Source organism: Pogona vitticeps, chromosome 4, assembly GCF_051106095.1.
Source record: "Pogona vitticeps strain Pit_001003342236 chromosome 4, PviZW2.1, whole genome shotgun sequence".
NCBI lineage: Eukaryota > Metazoa > Chordata > Lepidosauria > Squamata > Agamidae > Pogona > Pogona vitticeps.
Window position 1 is genome coordinate 62446559 of NC_135786.1, and position 23682 is coordinate 62470240.

Genomic DNA, 23682 nt, shown 5'->3' on the forward strand with positions numbered 1-23682 from the left:
CAGACTTTTCGAGTTACAGACTTCTCTGGCCGCAAAATTTAGATTTGACTTGCAGCTGGAGAATCAACCTACAGACCAGAAAAAAAGACAAAATGGAACAAAAATAGAATAAAAACTGCCAATTATGGGATTAATCAGTTTTCAATGCATTTTAGGTCAATGGAGATTCGACCTACAGACTTTTTGACTTGCAGCCACCGTTCCAATACGGATTAATTCTGCAAGTAGAGGGTCCATTGTATAGAAGAGAAGCAACAGAGACTGTAAAGAAATATCACTTTTGCTTTGATGCCTATTCATGTTCTAATCTAATAAATACGCCTTTTTAATACTCATTTTGTTCCCTATTATGCAGATGTGATTCTGTGGTTTAGCCTGGTGGTGGTGGTGGTGGTGGTGATGATGATGATGATGATGATGATAGATGCTGCTTATTGAATAGTATGCTTTATAGAAAAGAACTAAAACCTCTCCTCTTCCCCACAGCTCAAAATATAGACAGGGCCAATGCAGATGTGATGAGCAGCTTTCTAGGTAGGAGGATTAGGAGAATGTAGAACATTATCTCTCCAGATATACTGCTATGTTTGCATTTTCAACTTGCATAGCCTGATAGATTCCTCCCAATGGCCAACTATAGCAAGAAAGCAAGCTAGTGAAATAATGTTAAAAGATAGTTACATGATTCGCTGCTTAAAGTGGCTCCACCTTTGATTTTGAAGATGCTTTTGACACTTTCTATGCTTTAAGAAAACTGAAAAAGGGGTCCCACTGTGACACAGGAAGCAGACCCTGCAGCAGACCTAGATGCCAAATCTGTCCCTTAGCCCCACTTGCAAGCAGAACCTTATTGCTATATTGGGCTAATATGAATAGAAATCATTGGATGGTTTGTGTAGGACAAGGATTGTGGAGAGTTTGTCAGAAAGTTAGTATCCCCCCCCCAATGCTTGATCCTGTTTTATGTGCAGCTGACTGCACATTATGAGGTACATATTATTGGGAGGTATTGATGTGGTGTAGGCTGTTAGGAAAAGCTAGAAACCTCTGCTTTGAAGCTTTCAGAGGAAAAATAGGTGTCTTTGTTCTGAGGACATTTAGAACTATGAAACCCCCCAAGCCTATGATGCCATTCCCTTCATTACTCTATGAGTAATTGGCCTCAGATTGTTAATGCCTTTGTCATAGGAAGTATATGATTATTTTTATGGTAATGTTTAACAGAGCTGAAGACCTTAAAGGGAATGGCAAGAGAGTTTCCAATCTTACACAGCTTTGTCTCAGTGAAACTTGTGAGGTGGCTTTTTACCAATGATTATCTCCCCCCCCCACACACATTCCCCATTAGTTTAGGAACATGCAGACTGTAAATATTTGAGAGACAGATTAGTCTAGTGTCCAGAATTGGTCCCAGATTGACTTTACTCAGCCTTCTGTACTTGTGAGGTACGTAAATTGAGTACCCAGTTCACGGGGAGAGGAGGGGGCAATGTGTGCCTGCTTTAAGCTCAGTGGGGCTGTAGGTAAGCAGCACACTTTGCTTTAAGTAGTATGATTTTCTGGTCTTTTTTTTTTTTGGTACCATTTGTATTCCCAAACTGCAAGCATGTCAGATGCATGGCTGAATATGGAAATAGAAGAATTAGATTTGAACCTTGCAAATATTCTTTTTATACAGTCGTCGTTGTCGTTTAGTCATGTCTGACTCTTTGTGACCCCATAGACCAAAGCACGCCAGGCCCTCCTATCTTCCACTGCCTCCCGTAGTTGTGTCAAATTCATGTTGGTTGCTTTGCAGACACTGTCCAGCCATATCATCCTCTTTTGTCCCCTTCTTCTCTTGCCCTCACACTTTCCCAACATTAAGGTCTTTTCCAAGGAGTCTTCTCTTCTCATGAGATGGCCAAAGTACTGGAACCTCAGCTTCAGGATCTGTCCTTCCAATGAGCACTCAGGCTTGATTTCCTTTAGAATTGATAGGTTTGTTCTCCTTGCAGTCCAGGGGACTCTCAAGAGCCTCCTCCAGCACCACAATTCAAAGGCATCAATTCTTTGGCGGTCTGCTTTCTTTATGGTTCAGCTCTCACTTCTATACATCATGACAGGAAAAACCATAGCACATACCATACAAGAGAATAAAAATATGATTTAAATATGCCTTTTTGAAAAAGAAGCTTTTAATCTGGAAAAGTTACAAAAAATACTTATTCCACCAGTTTGTCCATTATATCCAGTGATAGAGCTGGAGAAATTCCTGAAAAATTTGAAAGATTAGATTGAGAAGTTATTAAGAAAGAGGGAAGTTATTAGAATAAAAGATTATTTGGGGAAAATGGAGAATAAAGAGCGAATAAAAAAAGCTATAGGAATGGATGAAATATGGTATAATATTATTCAGTTAGAGCAATGTACAAAGTATTGAGTAAAAAGTTATGAAATTTGAAGAAATTACTGTATATTACAGAAGCAAAGTGCAGGCAAAAATAAAGATAGGGACATTAAAGTTTATAAAATATTATTGGAAGCAGAAGATCAGGAGAATTTATTTAAAACATGGAAATATGTTCTGGAAGAAGAAAGAAGTAGCATTGTTTGGAATAATATATGGAATATTAGAATATTGAAATCTATGTTAGTGAGGATAAAAGAAAATGTTTATAAGTTAATTTGGAGATGATACTTAATTCCAGTAAAACAAAATCAAATTAATCTAAGATGTGCTGGGGAGGCTGCCAAAAGGTAGGTACTTATTTTAATTTGTGGTGGGAATGCAAGACTATATAAAATTGGTGGCAATTGGATTTTAAAGAAATAAATGAAATAAGTAAACTAAATTTAGCTGTATGCCATAAAATAGCAGTTTTGTCAATATTTGAAAAGAAGTATTGTAGTTTGGCAACTAAAGAATTTACTTACAATTTGTTAACAAATGGGCAAGATTGATTATAGCTAGAAATTGCAAAATAACGTAGAATGATTGGTATAGGGAAGTTTGGGATATAGCTATTAATTATAACCTAACATGTAATGTTAAAGTTACAAAGGAGCTGCTAAGTAAGGATGAATTTATAGGTATATGGGAAGAATTTATAGATTTTGTACTAAAAAAAGGGCCAACCCCCCTAGCAAGAGTCATTACAGTTTTGGAAAGAAAGCAGGGCTCCATGGAGATAAATGGTTGTAACTCTCAATTTATCCTGGATGGGAGGGGAGCACTATGTTTAGTAAATATTTGTTAATTGTTTATTTAATGTTTATATGTTTTGGTTGTTGTAGGTTTTTCCGGCTGTTTGGCCGTTCTGGACAGAACACGGCCAAACAGCCCGAAAAACCTACAACAACCATTGGATCCCAGCCATGAAAGCCTTTGAGAATACTTTATATGTCTGGTTTATGTTCAATTTATATTAATTTTTAAATAAAAGAATAACTAAAGATAACTTATAAATAAACTATATACTGTACTGTGAAATATAGTGCATAAGATGAAGATTAATACCTATGCAGTCTAGTATATTGGCAATATTTTAGTGACAAATTCCTGTAAATTGTTCACATGGTTTTTATAGTTACAAAGGAGATAAATATGTTCCTTAATATTTACAGGAATTTTAGAGCAAGTATCTTCCTGAACTGAGTACATTTTGGACACAGGCAAAATAAATCCCATCTCTGATGAAGAAGATCAAGATAAGCCAGCAGAATCATTCATGTCCAAGATGGTTTCATCTCTTTGATGAGTTTGGACTTCCATTTCGAAAGAACTAGTAAATTTAAGGCTAGTTGGCTGTTGTAAGAAAAGGGATTAAATTAGAAAACTAGTTTAAGTCCAGAATGAAAGGTATTGTTTTGCATGAGGGGATCTTGGCAGGCATCTGTATGGCTTTTGTAGTATCTGTACAGCATTATGGCAGCCCAGGAACCATGTAATCTGGCTCAGAAACTGTATGGTGGTATTTGCATGGAATCCAGAGTAGCATTAACATGTGATTATTTCACACCCACTTGTGCTGTTACTATTTGACCCCATTGAATGGTTGCCTGATGGATGTGTGCTGATGCACAGCTAACCTGTGTTGTTTGCACTGTGATGTAAATCAGATATTCAGCTATCTGAAACCTATTCAGATTTCTCATGTTTTGAGTGATTCATGCTGCAAACAACATCACAACTGTAGGTAACAGCTTAAAAATAATGCATTACCCATTGACCATCATTCTTTCCACTACAAAAGAGTGAGAGTTGCCATTGTCCAATCAAAAAAATGTATGTGAACAAGACGTACATTGCTTGTGTGGATTGTGGGAACAGAACACAATTCCAGTGAACATTAGAGGAACATGTGTGGCTTTAAAGATGACAACATCCCGTCACTCCCACTCCTGATTGTGCGTTTTGGTGTTCTCTCAGATTCTTGCCTATTCTATCTTGTCAGCTTGAATTGTGGGGATTTTTCTTGCTTGGCTTCCATATTAACACGGGCTGTTTTGATTGCTGGAGCATTCCAGCTTGGTGTGCAGAACAAAGCCAGAAAATCTAATGGAGAGGTATTAGGAGGTTCCATCCTCCTCAAAAGGCAATCTCTCCAGTGGCATAAAGATGCTAATTTCTTCGCCCTTGATTGCTCAAGATGTTGAGCCAACTACCCCATTCTACCTAAATCATGTCTTGTAATTCTGGACTTTGGCTGGGGGCCTAGGTTTGGCTCTCTTTCTGAAATGCCTCTCCTTGCTGAAGCCCAGGGATGGTTACGAAGTGCCTCTGGAATGTGACCCAGCATTCCTGGAGGACAGTCTTTGCTGAAGCAATCTGAGAGGCTCCTGGTATGAGGCACGTGGCAACCATTGAGTGTGTGTGTGTGTGTGTGTGTGTTTGTGTGTGTGAAAACATAGGTCCTCATGGCTTGAACTTGAACATCTGTGTTAGGCAAATGTACAAGGTCCTTCCTTAGCTGCATAGTTCAATATATTGGATAATGGAGAATTTTAAAATACTGTATTAGTATCTTAGAAAATGTCAGATGAAAGCTGCTGAATGTCCCAACATTCTGTTCTGCCTTTAAAATACCTCCAAATGAGCAATTTAGTTACTTGGAATGTTGCCTTCTCTTCTTCACCATGCCAGCTCACAAAACTGCAAAGCTTGTACAATATTTGCACTGAACATCTAGCAGCCAAGTATGGGTAAAAAAAAAAAATACAGGGCAACACTACAGAATGCAATAATGCCATGGGAGTTAAACAGCAACTTGAAGCAGTTCAATAAAATGCTCGCCAACTGAGCAAATTTCCACTGTATCAGACACATGCACTGTGTCTTGAGCATCCCAGCTGCTCTGTTGACTGTAGAAAATATATTGGATGGATGAAGTCCATGGGGTGAAAATAAGTCCTTCGTTTAAGACAAAGGAAAATGACTGTAGGACTTAAGAGACAACTGTTTTGAGTGTGAGGATTTAAATAGAGAAAAAACATTTTTTGTGAAGGGATAAAGATGTTTTGCTTTTAAATCACATAGAAAATAAGTTACAGTATTTGGCTTTTTCAGTGTCAGGAAAATTCTATCATAGGAACAATTGTCTTATGAATAGCCACTGTTGATGCTACAATTGTTGCTGCCTATACAGTACTTTATGAATTTCATTTTCTTTCCCCCTCATTGTTTACAATCCTCTCCACCCTGTACCTGCAGCTGGGTTACCTTTCATACATCTCTTGAAGTGGACTGTAGTCTGCAAACACTAATGCCATGATACAACTCTTTCAATTTTCAGCCTTTAAAGTCCCACAAAATTAGTTGTGTTGCTGCAAGGGGCTAATACAGCTCTGTCTCTCTGGAAAATGCAGTACATTTATTTCTCATTGCGTCAGAAATTTGTTTGCATTTTATTTTGACATTAGATTTTATTTAGGAAATAGGTTTCATCTGTCATCCTTGAGGTGTCTGGAATTGTATTTCAGGCATCATAAATCAGACTTGTCCAGCTGTTTTTCTTTCTGCAGGCATGTACAAAGTCATCATGATATGGCAAAGAAAATGTCTGTCTGCTTAAGGCTTGAAACAAGCCCATTACTTGAAGACCTGAAACCTTGAAACAGTTATTAATCCAAGGTAAACATGGCTTTTCCAGTAGTGGTTTAGGTCTCTGGCTGTGGAGCAAGAGATTGGGAGTTCGATTCCCCACTGTGCCTCCTTGACAAGGCTGGACTTGATGATCCATAGGGTCCCTCCCAGCTCTGCAGTTCGATTATTATTAATACAGTCTTTCAATAAATCTTTTGTTCAAAAGTACAAGGTCAACATTTAGTAGTGACTCCAAGGGCCATGGATTATGTTTATTGACACAATGCATGATTGTGCTTCTGTTAAAATTAATGGAAAATGTGACTTTGTGGTGCATATAGCTGGCTGAGCAGCCTTCCCCAATCTGATATCCTTTGGATATATTGGACTACACTTCCCATAATTACTAGCATGGTGGAGATTGTGGCCTAGTATATACAAAAGGGCATTAAAAAGCTTAGAAAAAGTTGAGATAAAGAGTAAAAGTAATTATATAACTGTACACTTGCAATATAGTTCTTACTTTGGCTGAATATGCACGCATTTATCTAGACAGCAGGGCACTGACCAGAAGAAGTGATGAGGGGATGTGTTTTCCCTCTCTTTTCCAAAATGTACAGTAGTTAAAATTTACCAGACAGCTGGGAAGACGCCTGGGAGATCCCACCACCTTTGGGCGGGAAGGAGAGATGTCTCCTCAGAGAATTGTCTGATTGGCTGAAGACCAGTATCTGAACAGGGGAAGGCGGGTTGGAGGCTAAGGGAAGGAAACTCCCAAGGACAGCGGGGACTGCAGGGCCTCCTCCACCTGCAGGCTTCAATCCTAACTGCTTTAGATTCCACGCCAGGGGCTGGAGTGGCCAGGACTGTTTGCTAGCCGGAACTGTTCGTATCAGTTGTGTTGGGCTCCCTCAGGAGTGCTGTAACTCCCAAGGAACTGGGGGGCAGAGACTGGATGTTCCCTTGGCCAGAAAAGGACTGAAAGTGCAGAGAACTACCATTCCCAACCTTGCTGGGTAGAGCTGAGACCCCATCCTGCAAAAGACTGCAGAGGCACTATGTTTCCTTTTTTCCTTTTTGTGCTGAGTTAAATAAAGTTAAGTAACCACCAGAACTTGTTGCCTCACTATGGATGCGGCGGCTAAACTGCTAAACAATTAGCAATAGGACATCTTTATCTTGTAGATAATCAAGAGGTTTATCAGTAGAACTTGATCTGCTCATTCTTGGTTAGTAGTATGTGCAAACCAGTCCACCAGGACTGAAAATTTTGTCTAGACCCAGAGCATATTTATGGGATTAAGAATAGAAGTGCACATATGAGCTCCCATTCCCACAAGGATGTCCTCCTCTTTCTCGGTAGAGGGAGTAGTAGTAGGTGTCTTTGATTGTGCATGTGTTGAAATCTCAGTGCTCTAGAGTTGGAAGGGGGGAAAAGCTTTATATTATACTTTATCCTAAGAGCAAAAGGTTGACAGGGATGTGAACTCCCTTTTTTATCTTTATTTCATTATGCATAGCTAGTTCGTGTTCATGGAAAACATATAAAATTGGAAATCCAAGAAGTAATCTGAATGGCCAGTGGTATTGCAGAAAGCTTTTCATACCACTTCAGACCAAAAAAAGAAGAGTCTCTTAAGCTCCTGGCTTTTTTATTATCTTTCTCTTTAGATTTTTGTTTTATCTGTAAATGTCCCTTTTCCTGAGCTTTTAAATTTGAGTTTCATGGAGGTGTTCTTCATTATACTTCTGCATTTTCCCTCCTTGTAGCAATGTTCACCCTGTTGATAGATCTTGCCATTATGTGGTATCATTATAGTTTGCAAAGCACCAAAAGCAAATGAAGGTAGCTGCAACATAGTCTGTGCATTGAATAGTAATGTTTTCCATCAGAGTTTTAATCAGGAGTTTGAACGATAGTGAAACAGCCTGCAGAATGTCTCCATCTTAAGAATGGTAACAGATTTTAGTAGACTGGATACATTGTGTCATCTTCCATTTATGAGATGTAAGGAAATTGCACCATTTTTTCCACAGAAATCAAGGTTTCTGGTCAGTCCTCTTTGTACTATCCTTTCACTTTGGGAGAAGGATTAAATTAGACATGATTATGAAGTTCCTGATTCATTGTGTGTCAACATAGGATTAGATTACTGTCCGCCTGCTTTGAAAGCTCATTGTTGGCTAGTTTCTTTAAGGGAGTAATCAGCTAAAATGCATAAGATTTGTCTCCAGTTCAGATCATTGTGGAGCAACTTCTGTCTCTTCACTCATAGTATAGAATCACCACTATGCACTATGACTAAGTATTGAATTAGGAAAAGAAGGGCATAAAATGTAGTTGAAATGTATTAAGAGGGAACTGAGGTTGTGTTGTTGCATTCAGACTAGATAGATGTATGATTTCCATATTAATTCATTGTAAATAAACAGTGGGCCCGATTCCTCATGGCAACAGATACTTATGACCACAGGGAAGATTCTGAAGATCTGGTTAAATCTGATTAGGGCACAATACCAGGATACAGTCAGTAACATGTGTAGCACCATCAAAGAAGGTTGCACCTAGGCAGCCAAGGAGCAGGGATAATTAGAACACATGGGTCTCAGATAAGATTTAGCCCTTCTGGTAGCTGTGACTCATTTGAGCTTAGAGACTAGAATTCCCCGTTTATGATGCACTTCCATGAAAGTGCAAAATCTTTTTATTTAGAAAGGCATTTAGATTATAGCTTGGGAGGGGAGATACTTGCCTCCCTGATGATTTTGAAATATAACTCTTATAATCCTTCACAAAATCATGATACCTAGGGCTTCTGGCAGCTTAAGTCCAAACATGATAGTGTTATAGTTATCAAAAGCAAGTTTAGTCCAACCTTCACTGACATATTCTATCTCTGTCGGAATATGTTGCATTATAACTTACATCATCACCAGCCCGCATGGTCATTGGTTTGCATATTCTGATGTTTTCCTTGTGTAATTGCTTTGGAAGACACTCTAAATTTATATATTATTTTTGTAACATTTATTTGATGCTTTTTAGTGAATTTTGCCTATTTCATGATCTATATTGTTGTTTAGTAATAATTTTAAAACAGAGTTTCCTTGCTATTTGTTTGTTTGGTTTTCTGGCATCCTTGTAACTTCTTCTTTTGCTTTTAGTACAAGGATTTCTTCTTTGAAATCCTATGCCTTTTGGTTCCTCATGAGATCAGAATTCTATCTTTGGTTATCTGTATCCAGTTAGGAATTTTTTTTTTTTTAGTTTTTCTTATGATTTTCTAAATATATTCCATGACATCTGCTATGTGAGCGCCCTCTCTCCACACCTATCAACACAGCAAACTTCTTGTATTGCAGTCTTCAGCTTCCTGTTGTCTCCCTATGTCAGGCACAGTTGCTAGAAGAACACAGTGCTGTGGTGATACTAACCTCTTAGCCTCCAAGTGCTTCAGATGAAGTGGTCATTTCTCAGTGATGACGGAATGGCCTGTGTAGTGCTGCAGCAGAGAGGCAGGGCGGGTGGGCAGGTCCAGCAGAACTGGGTACAGGAAAAGAGACAGCGGAGGAGAAGGGTGGGCAAATGAGCGAGTGAGGTAGGCAGAAGTGGGGAAACCATGTGAACATCAAGGCAGGCAAAAGGAGAGAAATTTAGATTTGCACTAAAGCACTGAGATTACATCGTATTTTTTCAGTTATGGAGAAGTGCTCGGTGTTGATTGTAGCAGACTGAGAGTTAAACATTCACTGTCTGTAGGGCTGCAGAATATCCCCTTTTGGAGAAAAAGTATAGATGGGGAAGTGTCTGGTGAGAAATATTGGTGCCAAATGTGACTCTGCCTCCCAAACATTGGGAAGGTAACTTGAGAGAGACAGTGGACTTCCTTTCATTATGGAGATGTAACCTTCACTTGCCTTTTCCCTGGCTGGTAAAATGACACCCTTGTTCCAGCCTTGCCACCTGATGCACCAAGAGTATAGTGAACTGAAAGTGTCTCAGAGCCTTTCCCCCAGATTGGGAGCATTCCACAAAGGAGAACCTTCCGTCCTCCCTGCCTTTTGAAATGTTTCACAGAGGTTTGCTGAACCTGTATTTTGAACTTTGAGAGAAAACATATTTGGGGCCCCAGTTCCTGTCAGTGTAGCTCTGTAGGAGTTTACAACTTTAGTAAATTGGAACTTGAAAGTGGCGTGGTTATTGCAAAGTGTAAGCTGGTCTGTTTTTGAACTGAAACATACAAGTTGCTGCTTACAAATTTACAATGCCCAAAGTTGAAGTCACAGTTTTCAGCCCATTGGAATGCATTAAATGGGTTTTAATGCGTTTCAATGGGTTTTTTATTTTCGCATTACATTTTCGTTCTACAGCGATTTCGCTGAAACGAATTAACGTCGTAATGCGAGGCACCACTGTATATTGTCCCCCTGCTTATTTAACTTATATGCAGAATACATCATGCGAAAGGCAGGACTGAATGAATCCCAAACTGGAATTAAGATTGCCGGAAGAAGTATCAAACCTCAGATATACAGATGATACAGATGATACCACTCTGGTAGCAGAAAGTGAGGAGGAATTAAATAACCTCTTAATGAGGGTGAAAGAGGAGAGTGCAAAAAGTGGTCTGAAGCTCAACATAAAAAAACTAAGATCATGGCCACTGGTCCCATCACCTCCTGGCAAATAGAAGGGGAAGATATGGAGCCAGTGACAGATTTTACTTTCTTGGGCTCCATGATCACTTCAGATGGTGACAGCAGCCACGAAATTAAAAGACACCTGCTTCTTGGGAGGAAAGTGATGACAAACCTAGATGGCATCTTAAAAAGCAGAGACATCACCTTGCCAACAAAGGTCCGCATAGTCAAAGCTATAGTTTTTCCAGTAGTGATGTATAGAAGTGAGAGCTGGACCATAAAGAAGGCTGACCACCGAAGAGTTGATGCTTTTGTATTTTGGTGCTAGAGGAGTCTCTAGAGAATCCCCTGGACTGCAAAGAGAACAAACATATCCATTTGAAGGAAATCAACCCTGAGTTCTCACTGGAAGGACAGATCCTGAAGCTGAGGCTCTAATACTTTGGCCATCTCTTGAGAAGAGAAGACTCCCTGGAAAAGACCCTGACATTGAGAAAGTGTGAGGGCAAGAGGAGAAGGGGATGACAGAGGATGAGATGGATGGACAGTGTCATCGAAGCAACCAACATGAATTTGACCCAACTTCGGGAGGCAGTGGAAGACAGGAGGGCCTGGCGTGCTCTGGTCCATGGGGTCACGAAGAGTCGGACACAACTAAACGACTAAACAACAAAATAGATCACATTGTAGCCAGTATACACCATGTCTTTCTAGCTGCGAAAACTGAAGGAGGAATAACTCCTTTCTTTTTACCCCAAACAAACTGTCCCATCCATAAATTTTTGCTAGATAGAATATCTTTGATATCACCGAAGCTGGGATATAAACAGAAACAGAGATTTGCCAGCTGTTTATATATGCTAGAAGATGCACCTTGTGGTACAAACGAATATCTGGGATGGGGTATTTGTATACAAATATGAATATCCTCCCCCACAGGTGCAGATAACGAGGGTCCAGCTCCCTGGGGCCAGACTGACCACTCACGATTCCACCACTGCTATGAGATCCACGGTCCCTTCCTGTCCCTCCAGTGCTCACAATGATTAGCTCGCGGCAGCAGTGGAATCATGAGTGGTCTTGTTATGTCCACCTGTGGGGGGGATATTCGTATACGAATACCCCTATCTCTACTGGGAAGTTATATCTACCTTCTGATATTGGCAGCTGTGTTTTTTAAAGTGAGAAGCAAGGTGAAGAGTTATTCCAAATAAATTCTTTAAATATTCCATTGATCTTTTAGAAATACACTTGGAGAATATACAATGAAATGCCACAAAGCACATCTATTACTTGTGACAATATATTCATCTTAAATGTATGAACCTTATCCCAAATACTAAGTTTAAGTGATGCTGAAGTTTCTAAATCATTAGAAATCTCTCTAGTCAGCTCATTTAAATTAAGTTAAAATAAATTATTATCCAGTCTGGCATAGCTTTTCAGTGCATCTGTTTATATTGGAGGTCAGTGTGAATAAGGAATTTAAATAGTATCAGAATGAAATATTTCTGGTTGAGCCACCCTCCTGGGTCATGGTCTGTGCATCTTTATGAAGATTTGCTTATATTTACCTTTCTTGTCATCTGCGTTGTTTAATGCAAGGCAGATGACAGTGTAGTTTCTATTGCCAGTGTAGTCAAACTGCCTAATTGACCATACTGATTGATCAAATCCAAGGTTTCGTTCCCATTTTAAATATCATTTTTTTTTTGCTTTCTCAAAAGCCATGTGCAAATGGGACCTGATATTCAGGCTTAGGTAGATAAAAATCAATTTGTCTAAAGAATGACAACCTAATAGATGAATTAGTTAATGCATTAAGCCCTAACTTGGGGGTGGGGAGAAGCCGGCCCCAGACATTTTATTAGAACATATACATTCCTCTAATTTGGATCAGGTGGATATGGGAAGTGGGAAGGCTGATTTGTGTCCTTGGAGTGGAGCACAGAAAAGCACCAAGCAAATGGAGAAGGGTTTTAAGTTTTGGCTTCCAAATAAACAAACATTCCAAATCCTGTAGGGATAATAGTAGCAAACAGTGGGAAATTGAGTTAATACCAGGGCATCTGTGTAAGTGAATGCTTGAAAACAGGCAAGCTGCATTGTTCTTTAACTCTACTAATGCTGGAACAGATGGGAAGCAAAGGCTACTTCACGCATTATCTGGCGCAGATAAAGAGCAAAGCAAAGCAAGGCCCTTGTGGGTGATTAGAGGTTAACAGGAATAGAAACCAGCAGACTGACTCTTGATTTGCAGGAGGTGTTCTGGGAAAGGAGCAGATGGCAAGAACGTCCCTGCAGCTTATTCAGCTGCTCAGAGAAGTTTATGGCGACCTCTAAGGCAAGCAAGCCTACTGTACTTAGAGAGCCTTTACTTTAAAACAGTTCCCTGCCTTTTTCCCCACAAGGATCATGATTGCCTAAATGTGCAGATATGGGTGTTTCCTCTGTGTGTTTCTGTGCAAACATCAGGCATGCCACAAATATTTAAAAATGGTATGTGATAATTCCTCTAATCTCTATAGTGTTCTCATGTTCTAAGATAGCCTGTTAACTAGGTTTAATCTTCCGCTGCCCCCGCCCCCCCCAATTTAGCTTCCTGATTATCAAACTTTGCCCACGAACTGGATGCATTGTTCACTGGGCCTTTATTCATCAAGGCAGAATCTAGGCTTTTATGTTAGTAATAAATAATGCCGTTAGTAATAGAATATGGGTAGGGAGGGCGGGGGAGGGAAATATGCAAAGTTAATGAAGTTCTTCTGTCTTCTGCTGCGTCAGCATTCTTCCTTTTGCCAAGGAGCAACCCAGACAGGAAGGTCTTCCCCAGTTGCAGCTCCTCAGCATTCATTCACCGTTTGTCATGAAAATAAATGGCTTTCTAAGGAAAATGCACATGCTAACAAAAACCAGCTCTTTCTTTAGCGCTGAGGATCTTTGCACTCCCTGGTCGTGTTTGTGAATGTGAGTCAGAGACATGGGAATTTGCATTTTTCTCTTTTCTTGTCCCACCACCACCACCTTTGGGGGGGATGAGGTGGGGCCATGGGGTCTATTTTGCTGTGAAAGATTAGGTTTTCCTTCCCCTTTGTGTGTGGCCACACCTGCCTAGGGAGTCTCTGGGAATCAAAAGAGCAGCCAGAAAAGTGGGTTTAATTGCACACATCTTCAGTGGAGTATTTCACTCACTTACAGCACAAAAGGCCGTCACTGAGTGGCTTTCAATAGAGCCTGGGAGGGCAGGAGTGAGAAGAACTCTCTGCTATTCTCATAGGCAAGCAAATCACTTTGCAGGAGCATTGTCAAGTGGAAATGAGTTCATGAGCCCATCTTCTTTCCAACTGCAAGGTCAGGGACAGAGCAATTGTCAGTTTCAGCTGGCTGGAGCAATTGATCTGTTTGCTAGAAAGTGTTTGCTTCTTTCCGTTCCCTACTGCACCAGTATACAGATCCTTCTCTCTATTTTACCCAGCCACCCATGCACCCCCAACATATACTCTATGTGTATAGATATGTAGATGTGTATACAAACAATATGTATACACTCAGAGATCATTACACTATATATTAGCTAACCTAGGTTCAACATTTGAAATTGGCAGTGTCTTAGCTTTGAAAATGTAGCCTTCGATGTGTCGTAAATAGTTTCTACCATGACAACCCTTGTTTAGTGCTATTTTAATGCCCCCCCTCTTATTATCCCGAGAAGCAGTCAGCTTGTGCATATACTGTACGGTATGTATTTGAAGAGATGGAGCATGATGTAATCTTATTGTACTCTTCCAGCACAAGTGGGAAATGTAAAATAAATACAGATTATGGGCAAACATGTAGATAACCTTTATAGTGTAACTGAACATGTACACATCTGTCCACTCCTGTCTTTCTCCACCTTATTTGTTTGCTTCTCTTGCACATATTTGCTTGTCTGAACGAGTAGACATTGAACACTTTTTTTCCAGTCCTAGGAGGGAAAAATGTCTCAACCACAGGCACTGACCTTCACTCAGGCTTAGAAGGGCGGGGAGTATGTTTAGGGAGACAGAAAAGTTGTTTATGCATCCAAATGGAAAAAAAGAAGCTGATAAAGTCAGGCTGGTTCAGGTATGGCCGTGTGATCTTAGCCATTCATCACCATTACATTTCCTTAGTCTGAGGTTAAAGCTTTAGAATTGGACAGCAGGCTTTTATGCAGCAGACATGCAGTTTAAATTGGGTTAGGCTGATTAGATGTGGGTGTTTGGGAGCTGGAGGCTGAACATGCTCAGTAAGACAATATGCTGTGTAGGGGTGGTGGAGACCGAAATCTGCATTGTTTCTGAGCAGCTGTGCCTTGTCCTGGTATAATGCAAGGTAATAACAACAATATAGGCTGAGAACAAAATGGCTTGTGTGCAGCTCTGAGATTTTTTTCTCAAAACACACACACACACACACACACACACACACACACACACACACACACACACACACACACACACACACACACACACACACACACACACACACACACACACATCAGATTCTTTATCAAGGCAAGAATAAATCTGTGCGCTGAAAACAGCTTCTGTTATTGTTGCTGCCTCTCAAATTCATACCCCTATGTCTTTACTGAAATTCCCAAAGCTTAGCATTTATATGGAATATATCAAGCATTCAAACTGATTTATGTGCAATATTACAGCCGTAATGAAAATCCTGTAAAAGAAGCTGTTGTTTTCTCTGCATTGAAAATGGCGAATGGAGAGAATAGTTCAGAGAACAGTGAATAAGTCGAGATAACATTTCGAGTTTGTACTAGAGGTGAGGTCTGAACCAGGTAATTTTTCGACATTATCTACCATAGTTTTTATCATAAAAGGGGGATTTCCCCCCTGTAAATGCTAAGTCATTATTGAAAAAATGACTGCAAAAATCATGAAAAATTCTAGACCACCTGCAGTTTGCAGCCCTATCCCATTTTGAAAATCTTGGTAATAATTTTAGTTGTCACTGAATTTTTAGATGGTCATTATTCCTATTAGAATTTGCCTAATGTACATTAAAATATATAAAACATATGTATGAATAGGAATTCATACCCAAATTCATTTAATGCATTTTAAAATTGAACCAACTGTTCATTTTCTAGTCTAGAGCGGTTCTTCCAGAGAAGAAGCTTGGCTTCTCATGTTTGAGAAGAATTACTGCAAAAGAGCAACATCCCTTCAGATCATACTGACCTTCACATCAGTTTTCTCTCATTGCTGGAACAGGAATGAAAGGAGATCAGTGCAGTTTCCTTGACCTTTTATTCCCTAACTGTGATCTGAAAACATGCTGGTAAGGCCGACTTACTATTGCACCTGGAGTTTCATTCAGGAACAAATTCTAGAGATGAATGGTATTTAAAGTTTAAATGTTTAAGCCCTTTCTAGATACATTAGTGTTGGACAGAACTTGTAACGGCTATTTTTTCTCTGGTTGGTTAATTCCCCAGAGAACATAATTATTTTGACTGGGGACTTGTGGGAGTCGCGGTTCAAAAAAGTAACTTTTAAAAGCTCTGAGGTGTGGTTGTTTTTAGCTTTGTGAAGTGGGACAGCCATGTAAATTTATTTTAATCCCTAATTGTTCTATGTTTATACTCGTCCCCCCCCCCAGTATTCAAAGAGAGAGCCGTGTTAACCTGTGTCAGCAACATGCATAACAGAAACAGAGCAGATGTGGCATCTTAAAGACTAGATAGATTTATTTCAGTGTAGGCTTTCATGGATTTGCTTTGTGAGATGCAAGGCTGATTCAGAGAAAGCAGCTGTTGGGCGCAGGAAATACCTTGACGTATATGAGAACTCATACTGAAATAAATCTGCTAGTCCTTAAGGTACCATGACACTTCTGTTTTAATTTCTGTTTTACATGTTATGCAGATGAAACTCACGTAAGTTGCCAGTGTTATAGTCTCCAACATTTTTTAAGCCTTGCCAGTATTTTTAGATGTAGCTTCAAATATATTTTCATCTGAAGTTTTTCTGGTAGAACGTTTAAAAACATTGTTCCTTATTTCATTTTGTACTTGTACAGTATGCATAACAAAATCCTTGTTCCATTATTATTATTATTCATTCTTCTTTGCAACCTTGAGCTAATTATTTTATCGTTTTAACTCTTTTTCCAACTAATAACTATATTAAGATGACCACGAAGATCACTCATAAAGATCATTCCCTTCTTCTTAGAGCTCTGTATCTAGTAAACAGACTAGTAAACATACTTTTTTACAGACTAGTAAAAAAGAAAAGCATTCACCACAGCTGTGCAAGGAGTTCAACTGCAGCCAGCCAGTGTTGATTTGCTCATGAATGTATGAAGTTCCTTATGTGAAATCTGACTTTTTCCCCCCAAGCTCTAATATGTATTTTCATCAAATTCCAAATTGCAAATAATTGGCCATTAGAAGAAAGAATTCCTTAAGTTGGGTGAGATATTCAGTACACTCTACCAGATACCTCTAATGCTATAGACAAGGGAGTACAGTACACTAATGTTTTCCATGGAGAACCTTACCAAATTGTAGGTCCCAGAGTTCTATTTGATGGAACCAGAAATGGTATTAGATTGGTATAACTATCACAGTTGTTTATCACATTAAATTTGGATTTACTTTTCTTTTATTTTCACACAAGAATGTGAGGGCACTGCTGAATAAAACTGAAGATCTTTCTGGTTTTCTTTCAGTGACAAATTAGGTGCTCACGAGAAGCCCACAAGCAGAATATGAGGGAAATAATCTTTTCTTGAAACTGATATTTCAAGAAATAATATTTCTGATATCATCTAGGTATTATGACTAGTAATATCTGTGAAAGCCTTATTCCCACTAACACCATTTTGAAATAGTGTAAGTTGGTGGCAGCTGTCACCATATCCTGTTACTGTGAATTCTATCATTTAATTAGGCATTGTGTGGGGAAAGTATTGTGTTTTGTCTGTCCTGATTCTCCCCCAGTTCAGATTCACTGGGTGATCCTTTATCTTCACTCTCCACATAATACATAATTTTAAAACCTTTTCTGCTGTTTTCCCTCATGTACCTTTCTAAGTCAAGGAAGCAGAAACTTTGTAAGAGAAATCCACCTCCCTGATCATTTTGTTGTCCTTTCTAAACCATCTCTAGTACTACATTGTCCTTTTTCGTGTGCAGTGGCCAGAAAGAAACATAATATTGCATACATTTGTGTAAAGGTATCGAGAAACTCATAGTTTATTTTCAGTCCCTTATTTCCTAACAGCCCTTATTTCCTAACAGCCCCTAGAATGGAATTCACAGTTTTTTCCTAGCTGTTGCATGTGGGTTAATGTTTTCATTGAGCTGTCTGCCATGACCTCAGTGTCTCTTTCCTGGTCATTCACTGACAGCTCAGTCTCCATCAGTCTATATTTAAAGTTAACACTTTTTGTCCAGATGTATCTCATCTGAACCGCTGAACTGCATTTACCATAGAACCAGTCTTTGTTTACATTCTATTTGTGTAGTAGTTTTAGTTGCAAGTTGGTCCAAAGCACCAGTATTCTCTCATCCTTTCATTCTCATAACAATCCTGTGAAGTAGGTTAAGCCAAGAGATATTGTTTAAAAAATAAAATAAAGATAATGTCTGGATCATTGTAGATCAATGAGTTGAAAGCAGACAAATCAGCAGCTGTACAAAGAGTAGTAAACTATGTGTCATTATTTTTTTGGCAGCTTTGGAAGTTGAAAATTAGCTTTCTTTTGTTTGGCAAATGGTCATGGGAAGGAGACAACAGACTCTGTTTTCTGTGATTTGAAGATGTGACTTTGGAGACAGTAATGTGTTAGTACTTTCAGTTGACTGATTCCATGGTTCAGCTAAAAAAAATAAACCTGGCTTCTCCAGATCAAAGTTCTGCATGTTATCCAGTATAGTTCACTAATTCCAATTGGTTCAATAATTTTGTTTCGGGATAGTAAGCGCATATAATTTTCTTCTCTTCCACTACACAAGAGTCTCTTTGAGAGGTGGTGGTTGGAATGGGGCAGTATTGTATCTTTCTGTAAATCAGTTATGTCTTTTTTTTTTAAACTGAGATTTGCTAGTGTTTGCTTTTAGCTTCTGAGAACCTGTTGTAAGTGTGGCTGGTCAGTCAGTTAGTCCAAAACATCCCAAGTGCTAATGTAAATACTTTAGATTAAGTAATCCCCTTGGACCAGGCTTTTTTTCAACAGTGTTTAATCTTTGGTTAAGCTTTTGATAAATATTTTGCATATGTTTTTCTTTTCTAGTTAGTCTTAAATAGATGTGCTGTCACAACAGTGAGAAATTAAACTGACATTTGATTTATAGCTTAACACTAGATAAACTTGGCAGCCGCCAGACATATATGTGCCTAATATGATACAGAAATGCAGGATGTGAGTTGTATCCTGTTTCACTTTGACTGTTTTCAGCTGTCATAAAAATTGACCAATGTAGTAACTTCTGCCCAAATATAATAAAAGTCGAAGCTCATTTCAAGATGCCTGAAAACAGATCATTAAAATGAAGCAGTTACTCAGCTGTTTCTGGAACTATTTTATTAGTTATTGTGAAGTTGGCCAGACTGTAGAGCAATGTTTAGGACAAATGGATTTTCATGGGGGATTAGATACATGTTGAATGCTTCCTTTCCCCAGTCTTTCTTTCCTTGAATTCTGCTTCTTATCTCCATCTATGTATTGCTGCAAACATAGTTTGTTATGATATTTAAATCAGTTAACAATAGAAACCAAACTGTAGTCTAGTTGCTCAACTCAGGTGCCAAGACAAACTGTGGTTATGGCAATTTTCTAGAGGAATAGTATAAATTTGAAGCAATTTAGACTGTCAATAATTTTTTTTGTAATGTTGCTTATGAGAGTGTGAAAAACCAATACAGAAACAAATAAATCACAATTCAAAACTCAAGTTAAAGGGCATGACCCAAAAGGAGGACATTGACATGCTGGGAGGGGAACAGCACAAGGATGAGAAAGTGGAGTAGGGGACATAGCATGGAGTATGCTGGAATAGTGAATCATTACTCCATGTGTAGAAGCTTGCTATTGCAACATCACAATACTAACAGGATCAATGTCACAATAAATACCATGATCTGTCAAGAAGGGAAAGGAAAAGGTATAAAAAGAGACAAAACATCACAATACTGTACAGTAATACCACTGTCTAGAAGAGCCCTGAGATTTTGTTTCAAATCAGTAAAATGAGGAGGGTGGTTATGCTTTTCAATCACTTTTTTAATGATAAATGTTTTTTCATGCATATACTTTGTCTTCACATCAGTCCAAGTATTACCACTCTTTACTGTCTATTTATAAAACTTTTTTTAAAAAAATGTTCTTACAGTTAAAGAAACTTCTCAATACTGTACTTAATTAGATCTGGATGTGGGTTTTGGCATGGCATTAAAGAGAATAGCACCATATAGATGGTTTTGATGCTGTTGATTAAAAACGGCTGGTAGAATTCATCTCAGAAATCTTGTAAGGGGTGGCAAATAGAGAAGGGATTTATGCAGTTAATGTAATTCAACCTTTTTTTTCCTCTTTTGTTATTTATATGCCTTTCCTGTAGAGTGGTCTTGTGTCTAAAATATAGTTGTAGAAAGTTTCTGGCTCTATAGATAGTAAAATGGACACCAGACAAAGAAGTTATATTGTAGTGGGAGTATATTATGAATCTAAGCTAGAGTCCATATAAGATTTTAGTCTTGTCTAGGCATATTTTGAGTTTAAGTCATATTTTGAGTTTAGGGCCAGTCAATGTTTCATCTTAACTATTTCATCTCTACCCAGAAATATAGTACAGTGAAAGCTGCTAATCTGATCAACCACACATTTTTAGACCTCTTTGGAACTTCTTGGCCATGTATCTTTTCCTTCTTCCTCCAGGACAGCCAAAGCCTGTTGTCTAATAAGAGTATGAGAATTGCAAGCATCTTAGTGTATTTCCTTTGAGAGGCTGTTGGTTTGAAGAGCTCTTCTGAAGGACTGTCTTGATTGTAAGATGATGAAGAATATGTGATTTCTTTTTCTTAGTGCCCCCTTCACTACATTTCTCTGGATCATGGTTTCATCCAGTATTATTCTAATTCATTATCCTCTTTTAAGAGTATGCATACATGTCATGGATTAATACTCTAGTGCAGTGACTGGCTAATACAATATTGGTGCAAAAGTGATTGATATTTTGGTCAGATGCATCACTTCTCATAGTGTCTTGGTTGTACCTTCCCAGCTAAAGAGTTACGAGAGAACTTCCTAATCACTCTTCAGAATAATTGCTTTTATCCAGACAAGTTAGGAAGTGAACAATATATTTTGAGACCACAGTGAATATTACTCGTCTTCCTGTTTTTAGTGAAAAATGGGACTAATTATTGGGAAGGAAGGATAATAGTAAATGTCATACTGTGTTAACCCAGTATCCCTGTGCTTTGAGTGCATGTGATACTGCGTTCTGTGATTTCAGTGAGTTCAAAAGTCACTGTTGAGCTGTGTACTGAAAAACTAGTGTGGTGTGAGGACAGTCTTATGGTGCACCAGTTAAGATTTCTTTGGGGGGGGGGTTCTGGGCTTTGTAAATATTGTCCCACATTGACAGAGAGTTGGACTAGATGACTCTTGGGACTGTGCCAGCCTCACAGTTTTGTAATCCTATGATTAAGCAGCATGTTTCTCTAAGTAAAGCACATAACCTATCAATAAAGTGTCTCCTTTGTAAATTCATGATTGGCTTACCAGGCTGTTGTAGTACTCACAGAAATAGTTACCATGTCTTTGCAGTCTTACAAAGAGGGCAGTTGGTGGGAGTGTGGTGTGTGTACAGTAAACTGACTGACACTCTACTAGAGGTAAAAATTAAGTACCAGAACTTCTAAGAGATAGGATTCTTAAGAGTGAACTTACAAGGAAAAGTGTCAGGTTACTAGACGTGGTCCTTACTGAATGCTGTATATTTACCAAAATAGCTCACATACATTTGTTCCTGGAATGATGCAAGATAAGCAGCTTGATAGTTTCAATGCTCCTTTGGGAACAGGCAGGAGAGTGGAGTAGTTTGTGGAGTGGTTTGGGAGGAAAAGGAGCAGGTTAAGAATGCTTTCACCAAAGTATCAATTTTACCTTTAAGCTTCCTTTAGGGATATGGTAGTTGTATGAAAACTCACTTTTGTTTCTTTGCTTCTGTTTATTTCAGGGCACTAAAGTTCCTATATAGCTATAAAAATAACTATGCAGTGCTTTTCCAAGTCTTTGTAGTACTGTACTCTATAAGTTGTCTCAGTAATACAAGCAACAGTTCTGCAGGCAAAAGTGTATTATTATTGCCACATTACAGATTAAATAACTGAGACTCAGAATGACTTGTATAATAGCCAAATGGGGCATTTGGTGACATGACACAAAGCAAGAGGGATAGAAATCACAGTGTGAGTGTGCAAGGTGGATTCCCAGCTTTCCCTTCCTATTCCCTCCCCTCTGAAGTAGCTTCTTTCCTGTCTGTTTCCCTCATGGTGAAGCTCTGGAGAGGGAACTAAGCATTCTTACTGGGAAAACCACCTGAGGAGAAGCATTATTGTGAGAAAAGGCATGGGCAGGGGAAAGCCCAGATTACTCTGCATCGTATAATTTGTGCTGTGACATGGGATGTGCTGATGCCCAATAATGTTATGCCTGAGCTGAAATTTGAACCAGGCACATCAGACTCATGCTTTTCATGAGAAGTTGGCTACACTCATTTTGTCCAATTAATTGTGGTGGATTGTTAAAAACAACAACTGATAATTATGCCATTTCATTTCAGAAAGTAAACCAAGCATTTAGTACTTATGGTGTAGTAAGAAGCTGATGTGTTTCTTAAATGCTCAAGAACTGGAGCTGTTTGTAAAAATCTCAGTGTTAATAACAGAAGGGCAGCAATCTGCACTACCCAATGCTCTTCTTATGGTCACCATTGATTTTTCATGTACTGTATTGTAAGATAGCAAGAGTGTGTCTACACTACACAGTATTTTATATATTATATTCATTGCATTTCTATACTGCCTTTCTCTTGGTAAAAGAGCTCAAGACTTTAGTGTTGATTAAAAACAGATGCCGCTAAAAGCGCAATAAATTACAACATTGAAAGACAATTGAACATATACTGTAACAATATTGAAAAGACTGTTAATTCAAAAACAATTTAGACATTTAGGCTGAAGTATAGTTTAATAGTGAAAAAAATATCTGCTTACAAAAGACCTTTTCCTCTCACCAGAAGGAGGGGGCTAACATGACCCCCAAGGGAGGGCCACCTTCTTTTGTGTTGTCCTCAGTTGTGCTGTGAAGGCCTGGTGCCAAGAGGAGAGCCTCTTTTGGAGATCCTAAAAACCAGGAAGAACTGTATCAGATGATATAGTCCTTCAGATAGCCTTGACCAAAGTCATTTTGGTCTTCTTAGATTTTAAGCAGCATTTTGAACTGGGCCCAGAAACAGACCAGCAATCAGCGGAGTTGTTGTTATAGGAAAGTTCTATGTTCCTTTTTCCTTGGGTCAAGAAATAGAGGGGGGATATCCTCTTTTTTCTCTTTGCAGTCAGTTTACTCTGTTTGATTCCATCCCACCTCATAAATCTTGCCTGGTTTCCCTAAAGTTTTATGGTCATTTTTTGTCTGGAGAAAAATATACTGTGCGGGACTATTACAATTCCTGTGCAGAATGGCATCTTTCCTGCACAGGAGTCACCAGAATGGATATTAGGTTCAGCAGGTTTAACAGGTTCTTACACCAAACAACAGAAAGACACAAACAATAGCGGGGATAAGAAATTAGACTGGGGTCACATTTTTGCAGGAAGCTGGGAAATTTTAATTAAACCGGGAAGTCTTGGTAAGGACTTTTGGAATGGCAAAGCTCTGAATATCACCTGGCAGGGCAAAATCTTCAAGTATTCATC

At 38.8% G+C, this 23682-nt stretch overlaps 1 protein-coding gene across 3 annotated transcripts in view; it reads left to right on the forward strand.

Annotated features, from left to right (window-relative positions):
* Window positions 1–23682, forward strand: part of ZSWIM5 (zinc finger SWIM-type containing 5) — a 134675-nt gene that overhangs the window by 64115 nt on the left and 46878 nt on the right. Inside the window, exon 1 of one of the 3 annotated variants that reach the window (XM_078392841.1) lies at window positions 13168–13204. The exons of the other annotated variants lie outside the window; for them this stretch is intronic. Within the exon in view, the coding sequence (XP_078248967.1) occupies window positions 13183–13204 (22 nt within the window). The 5' untranslated portion in view covers window positions 13168–13182. Of the gene's footprint in view, window positions 1–13167; window positions 13205–23682 lie in introns of those variants that run through there. 3 annotated transcript variants of the gene reach the window in all.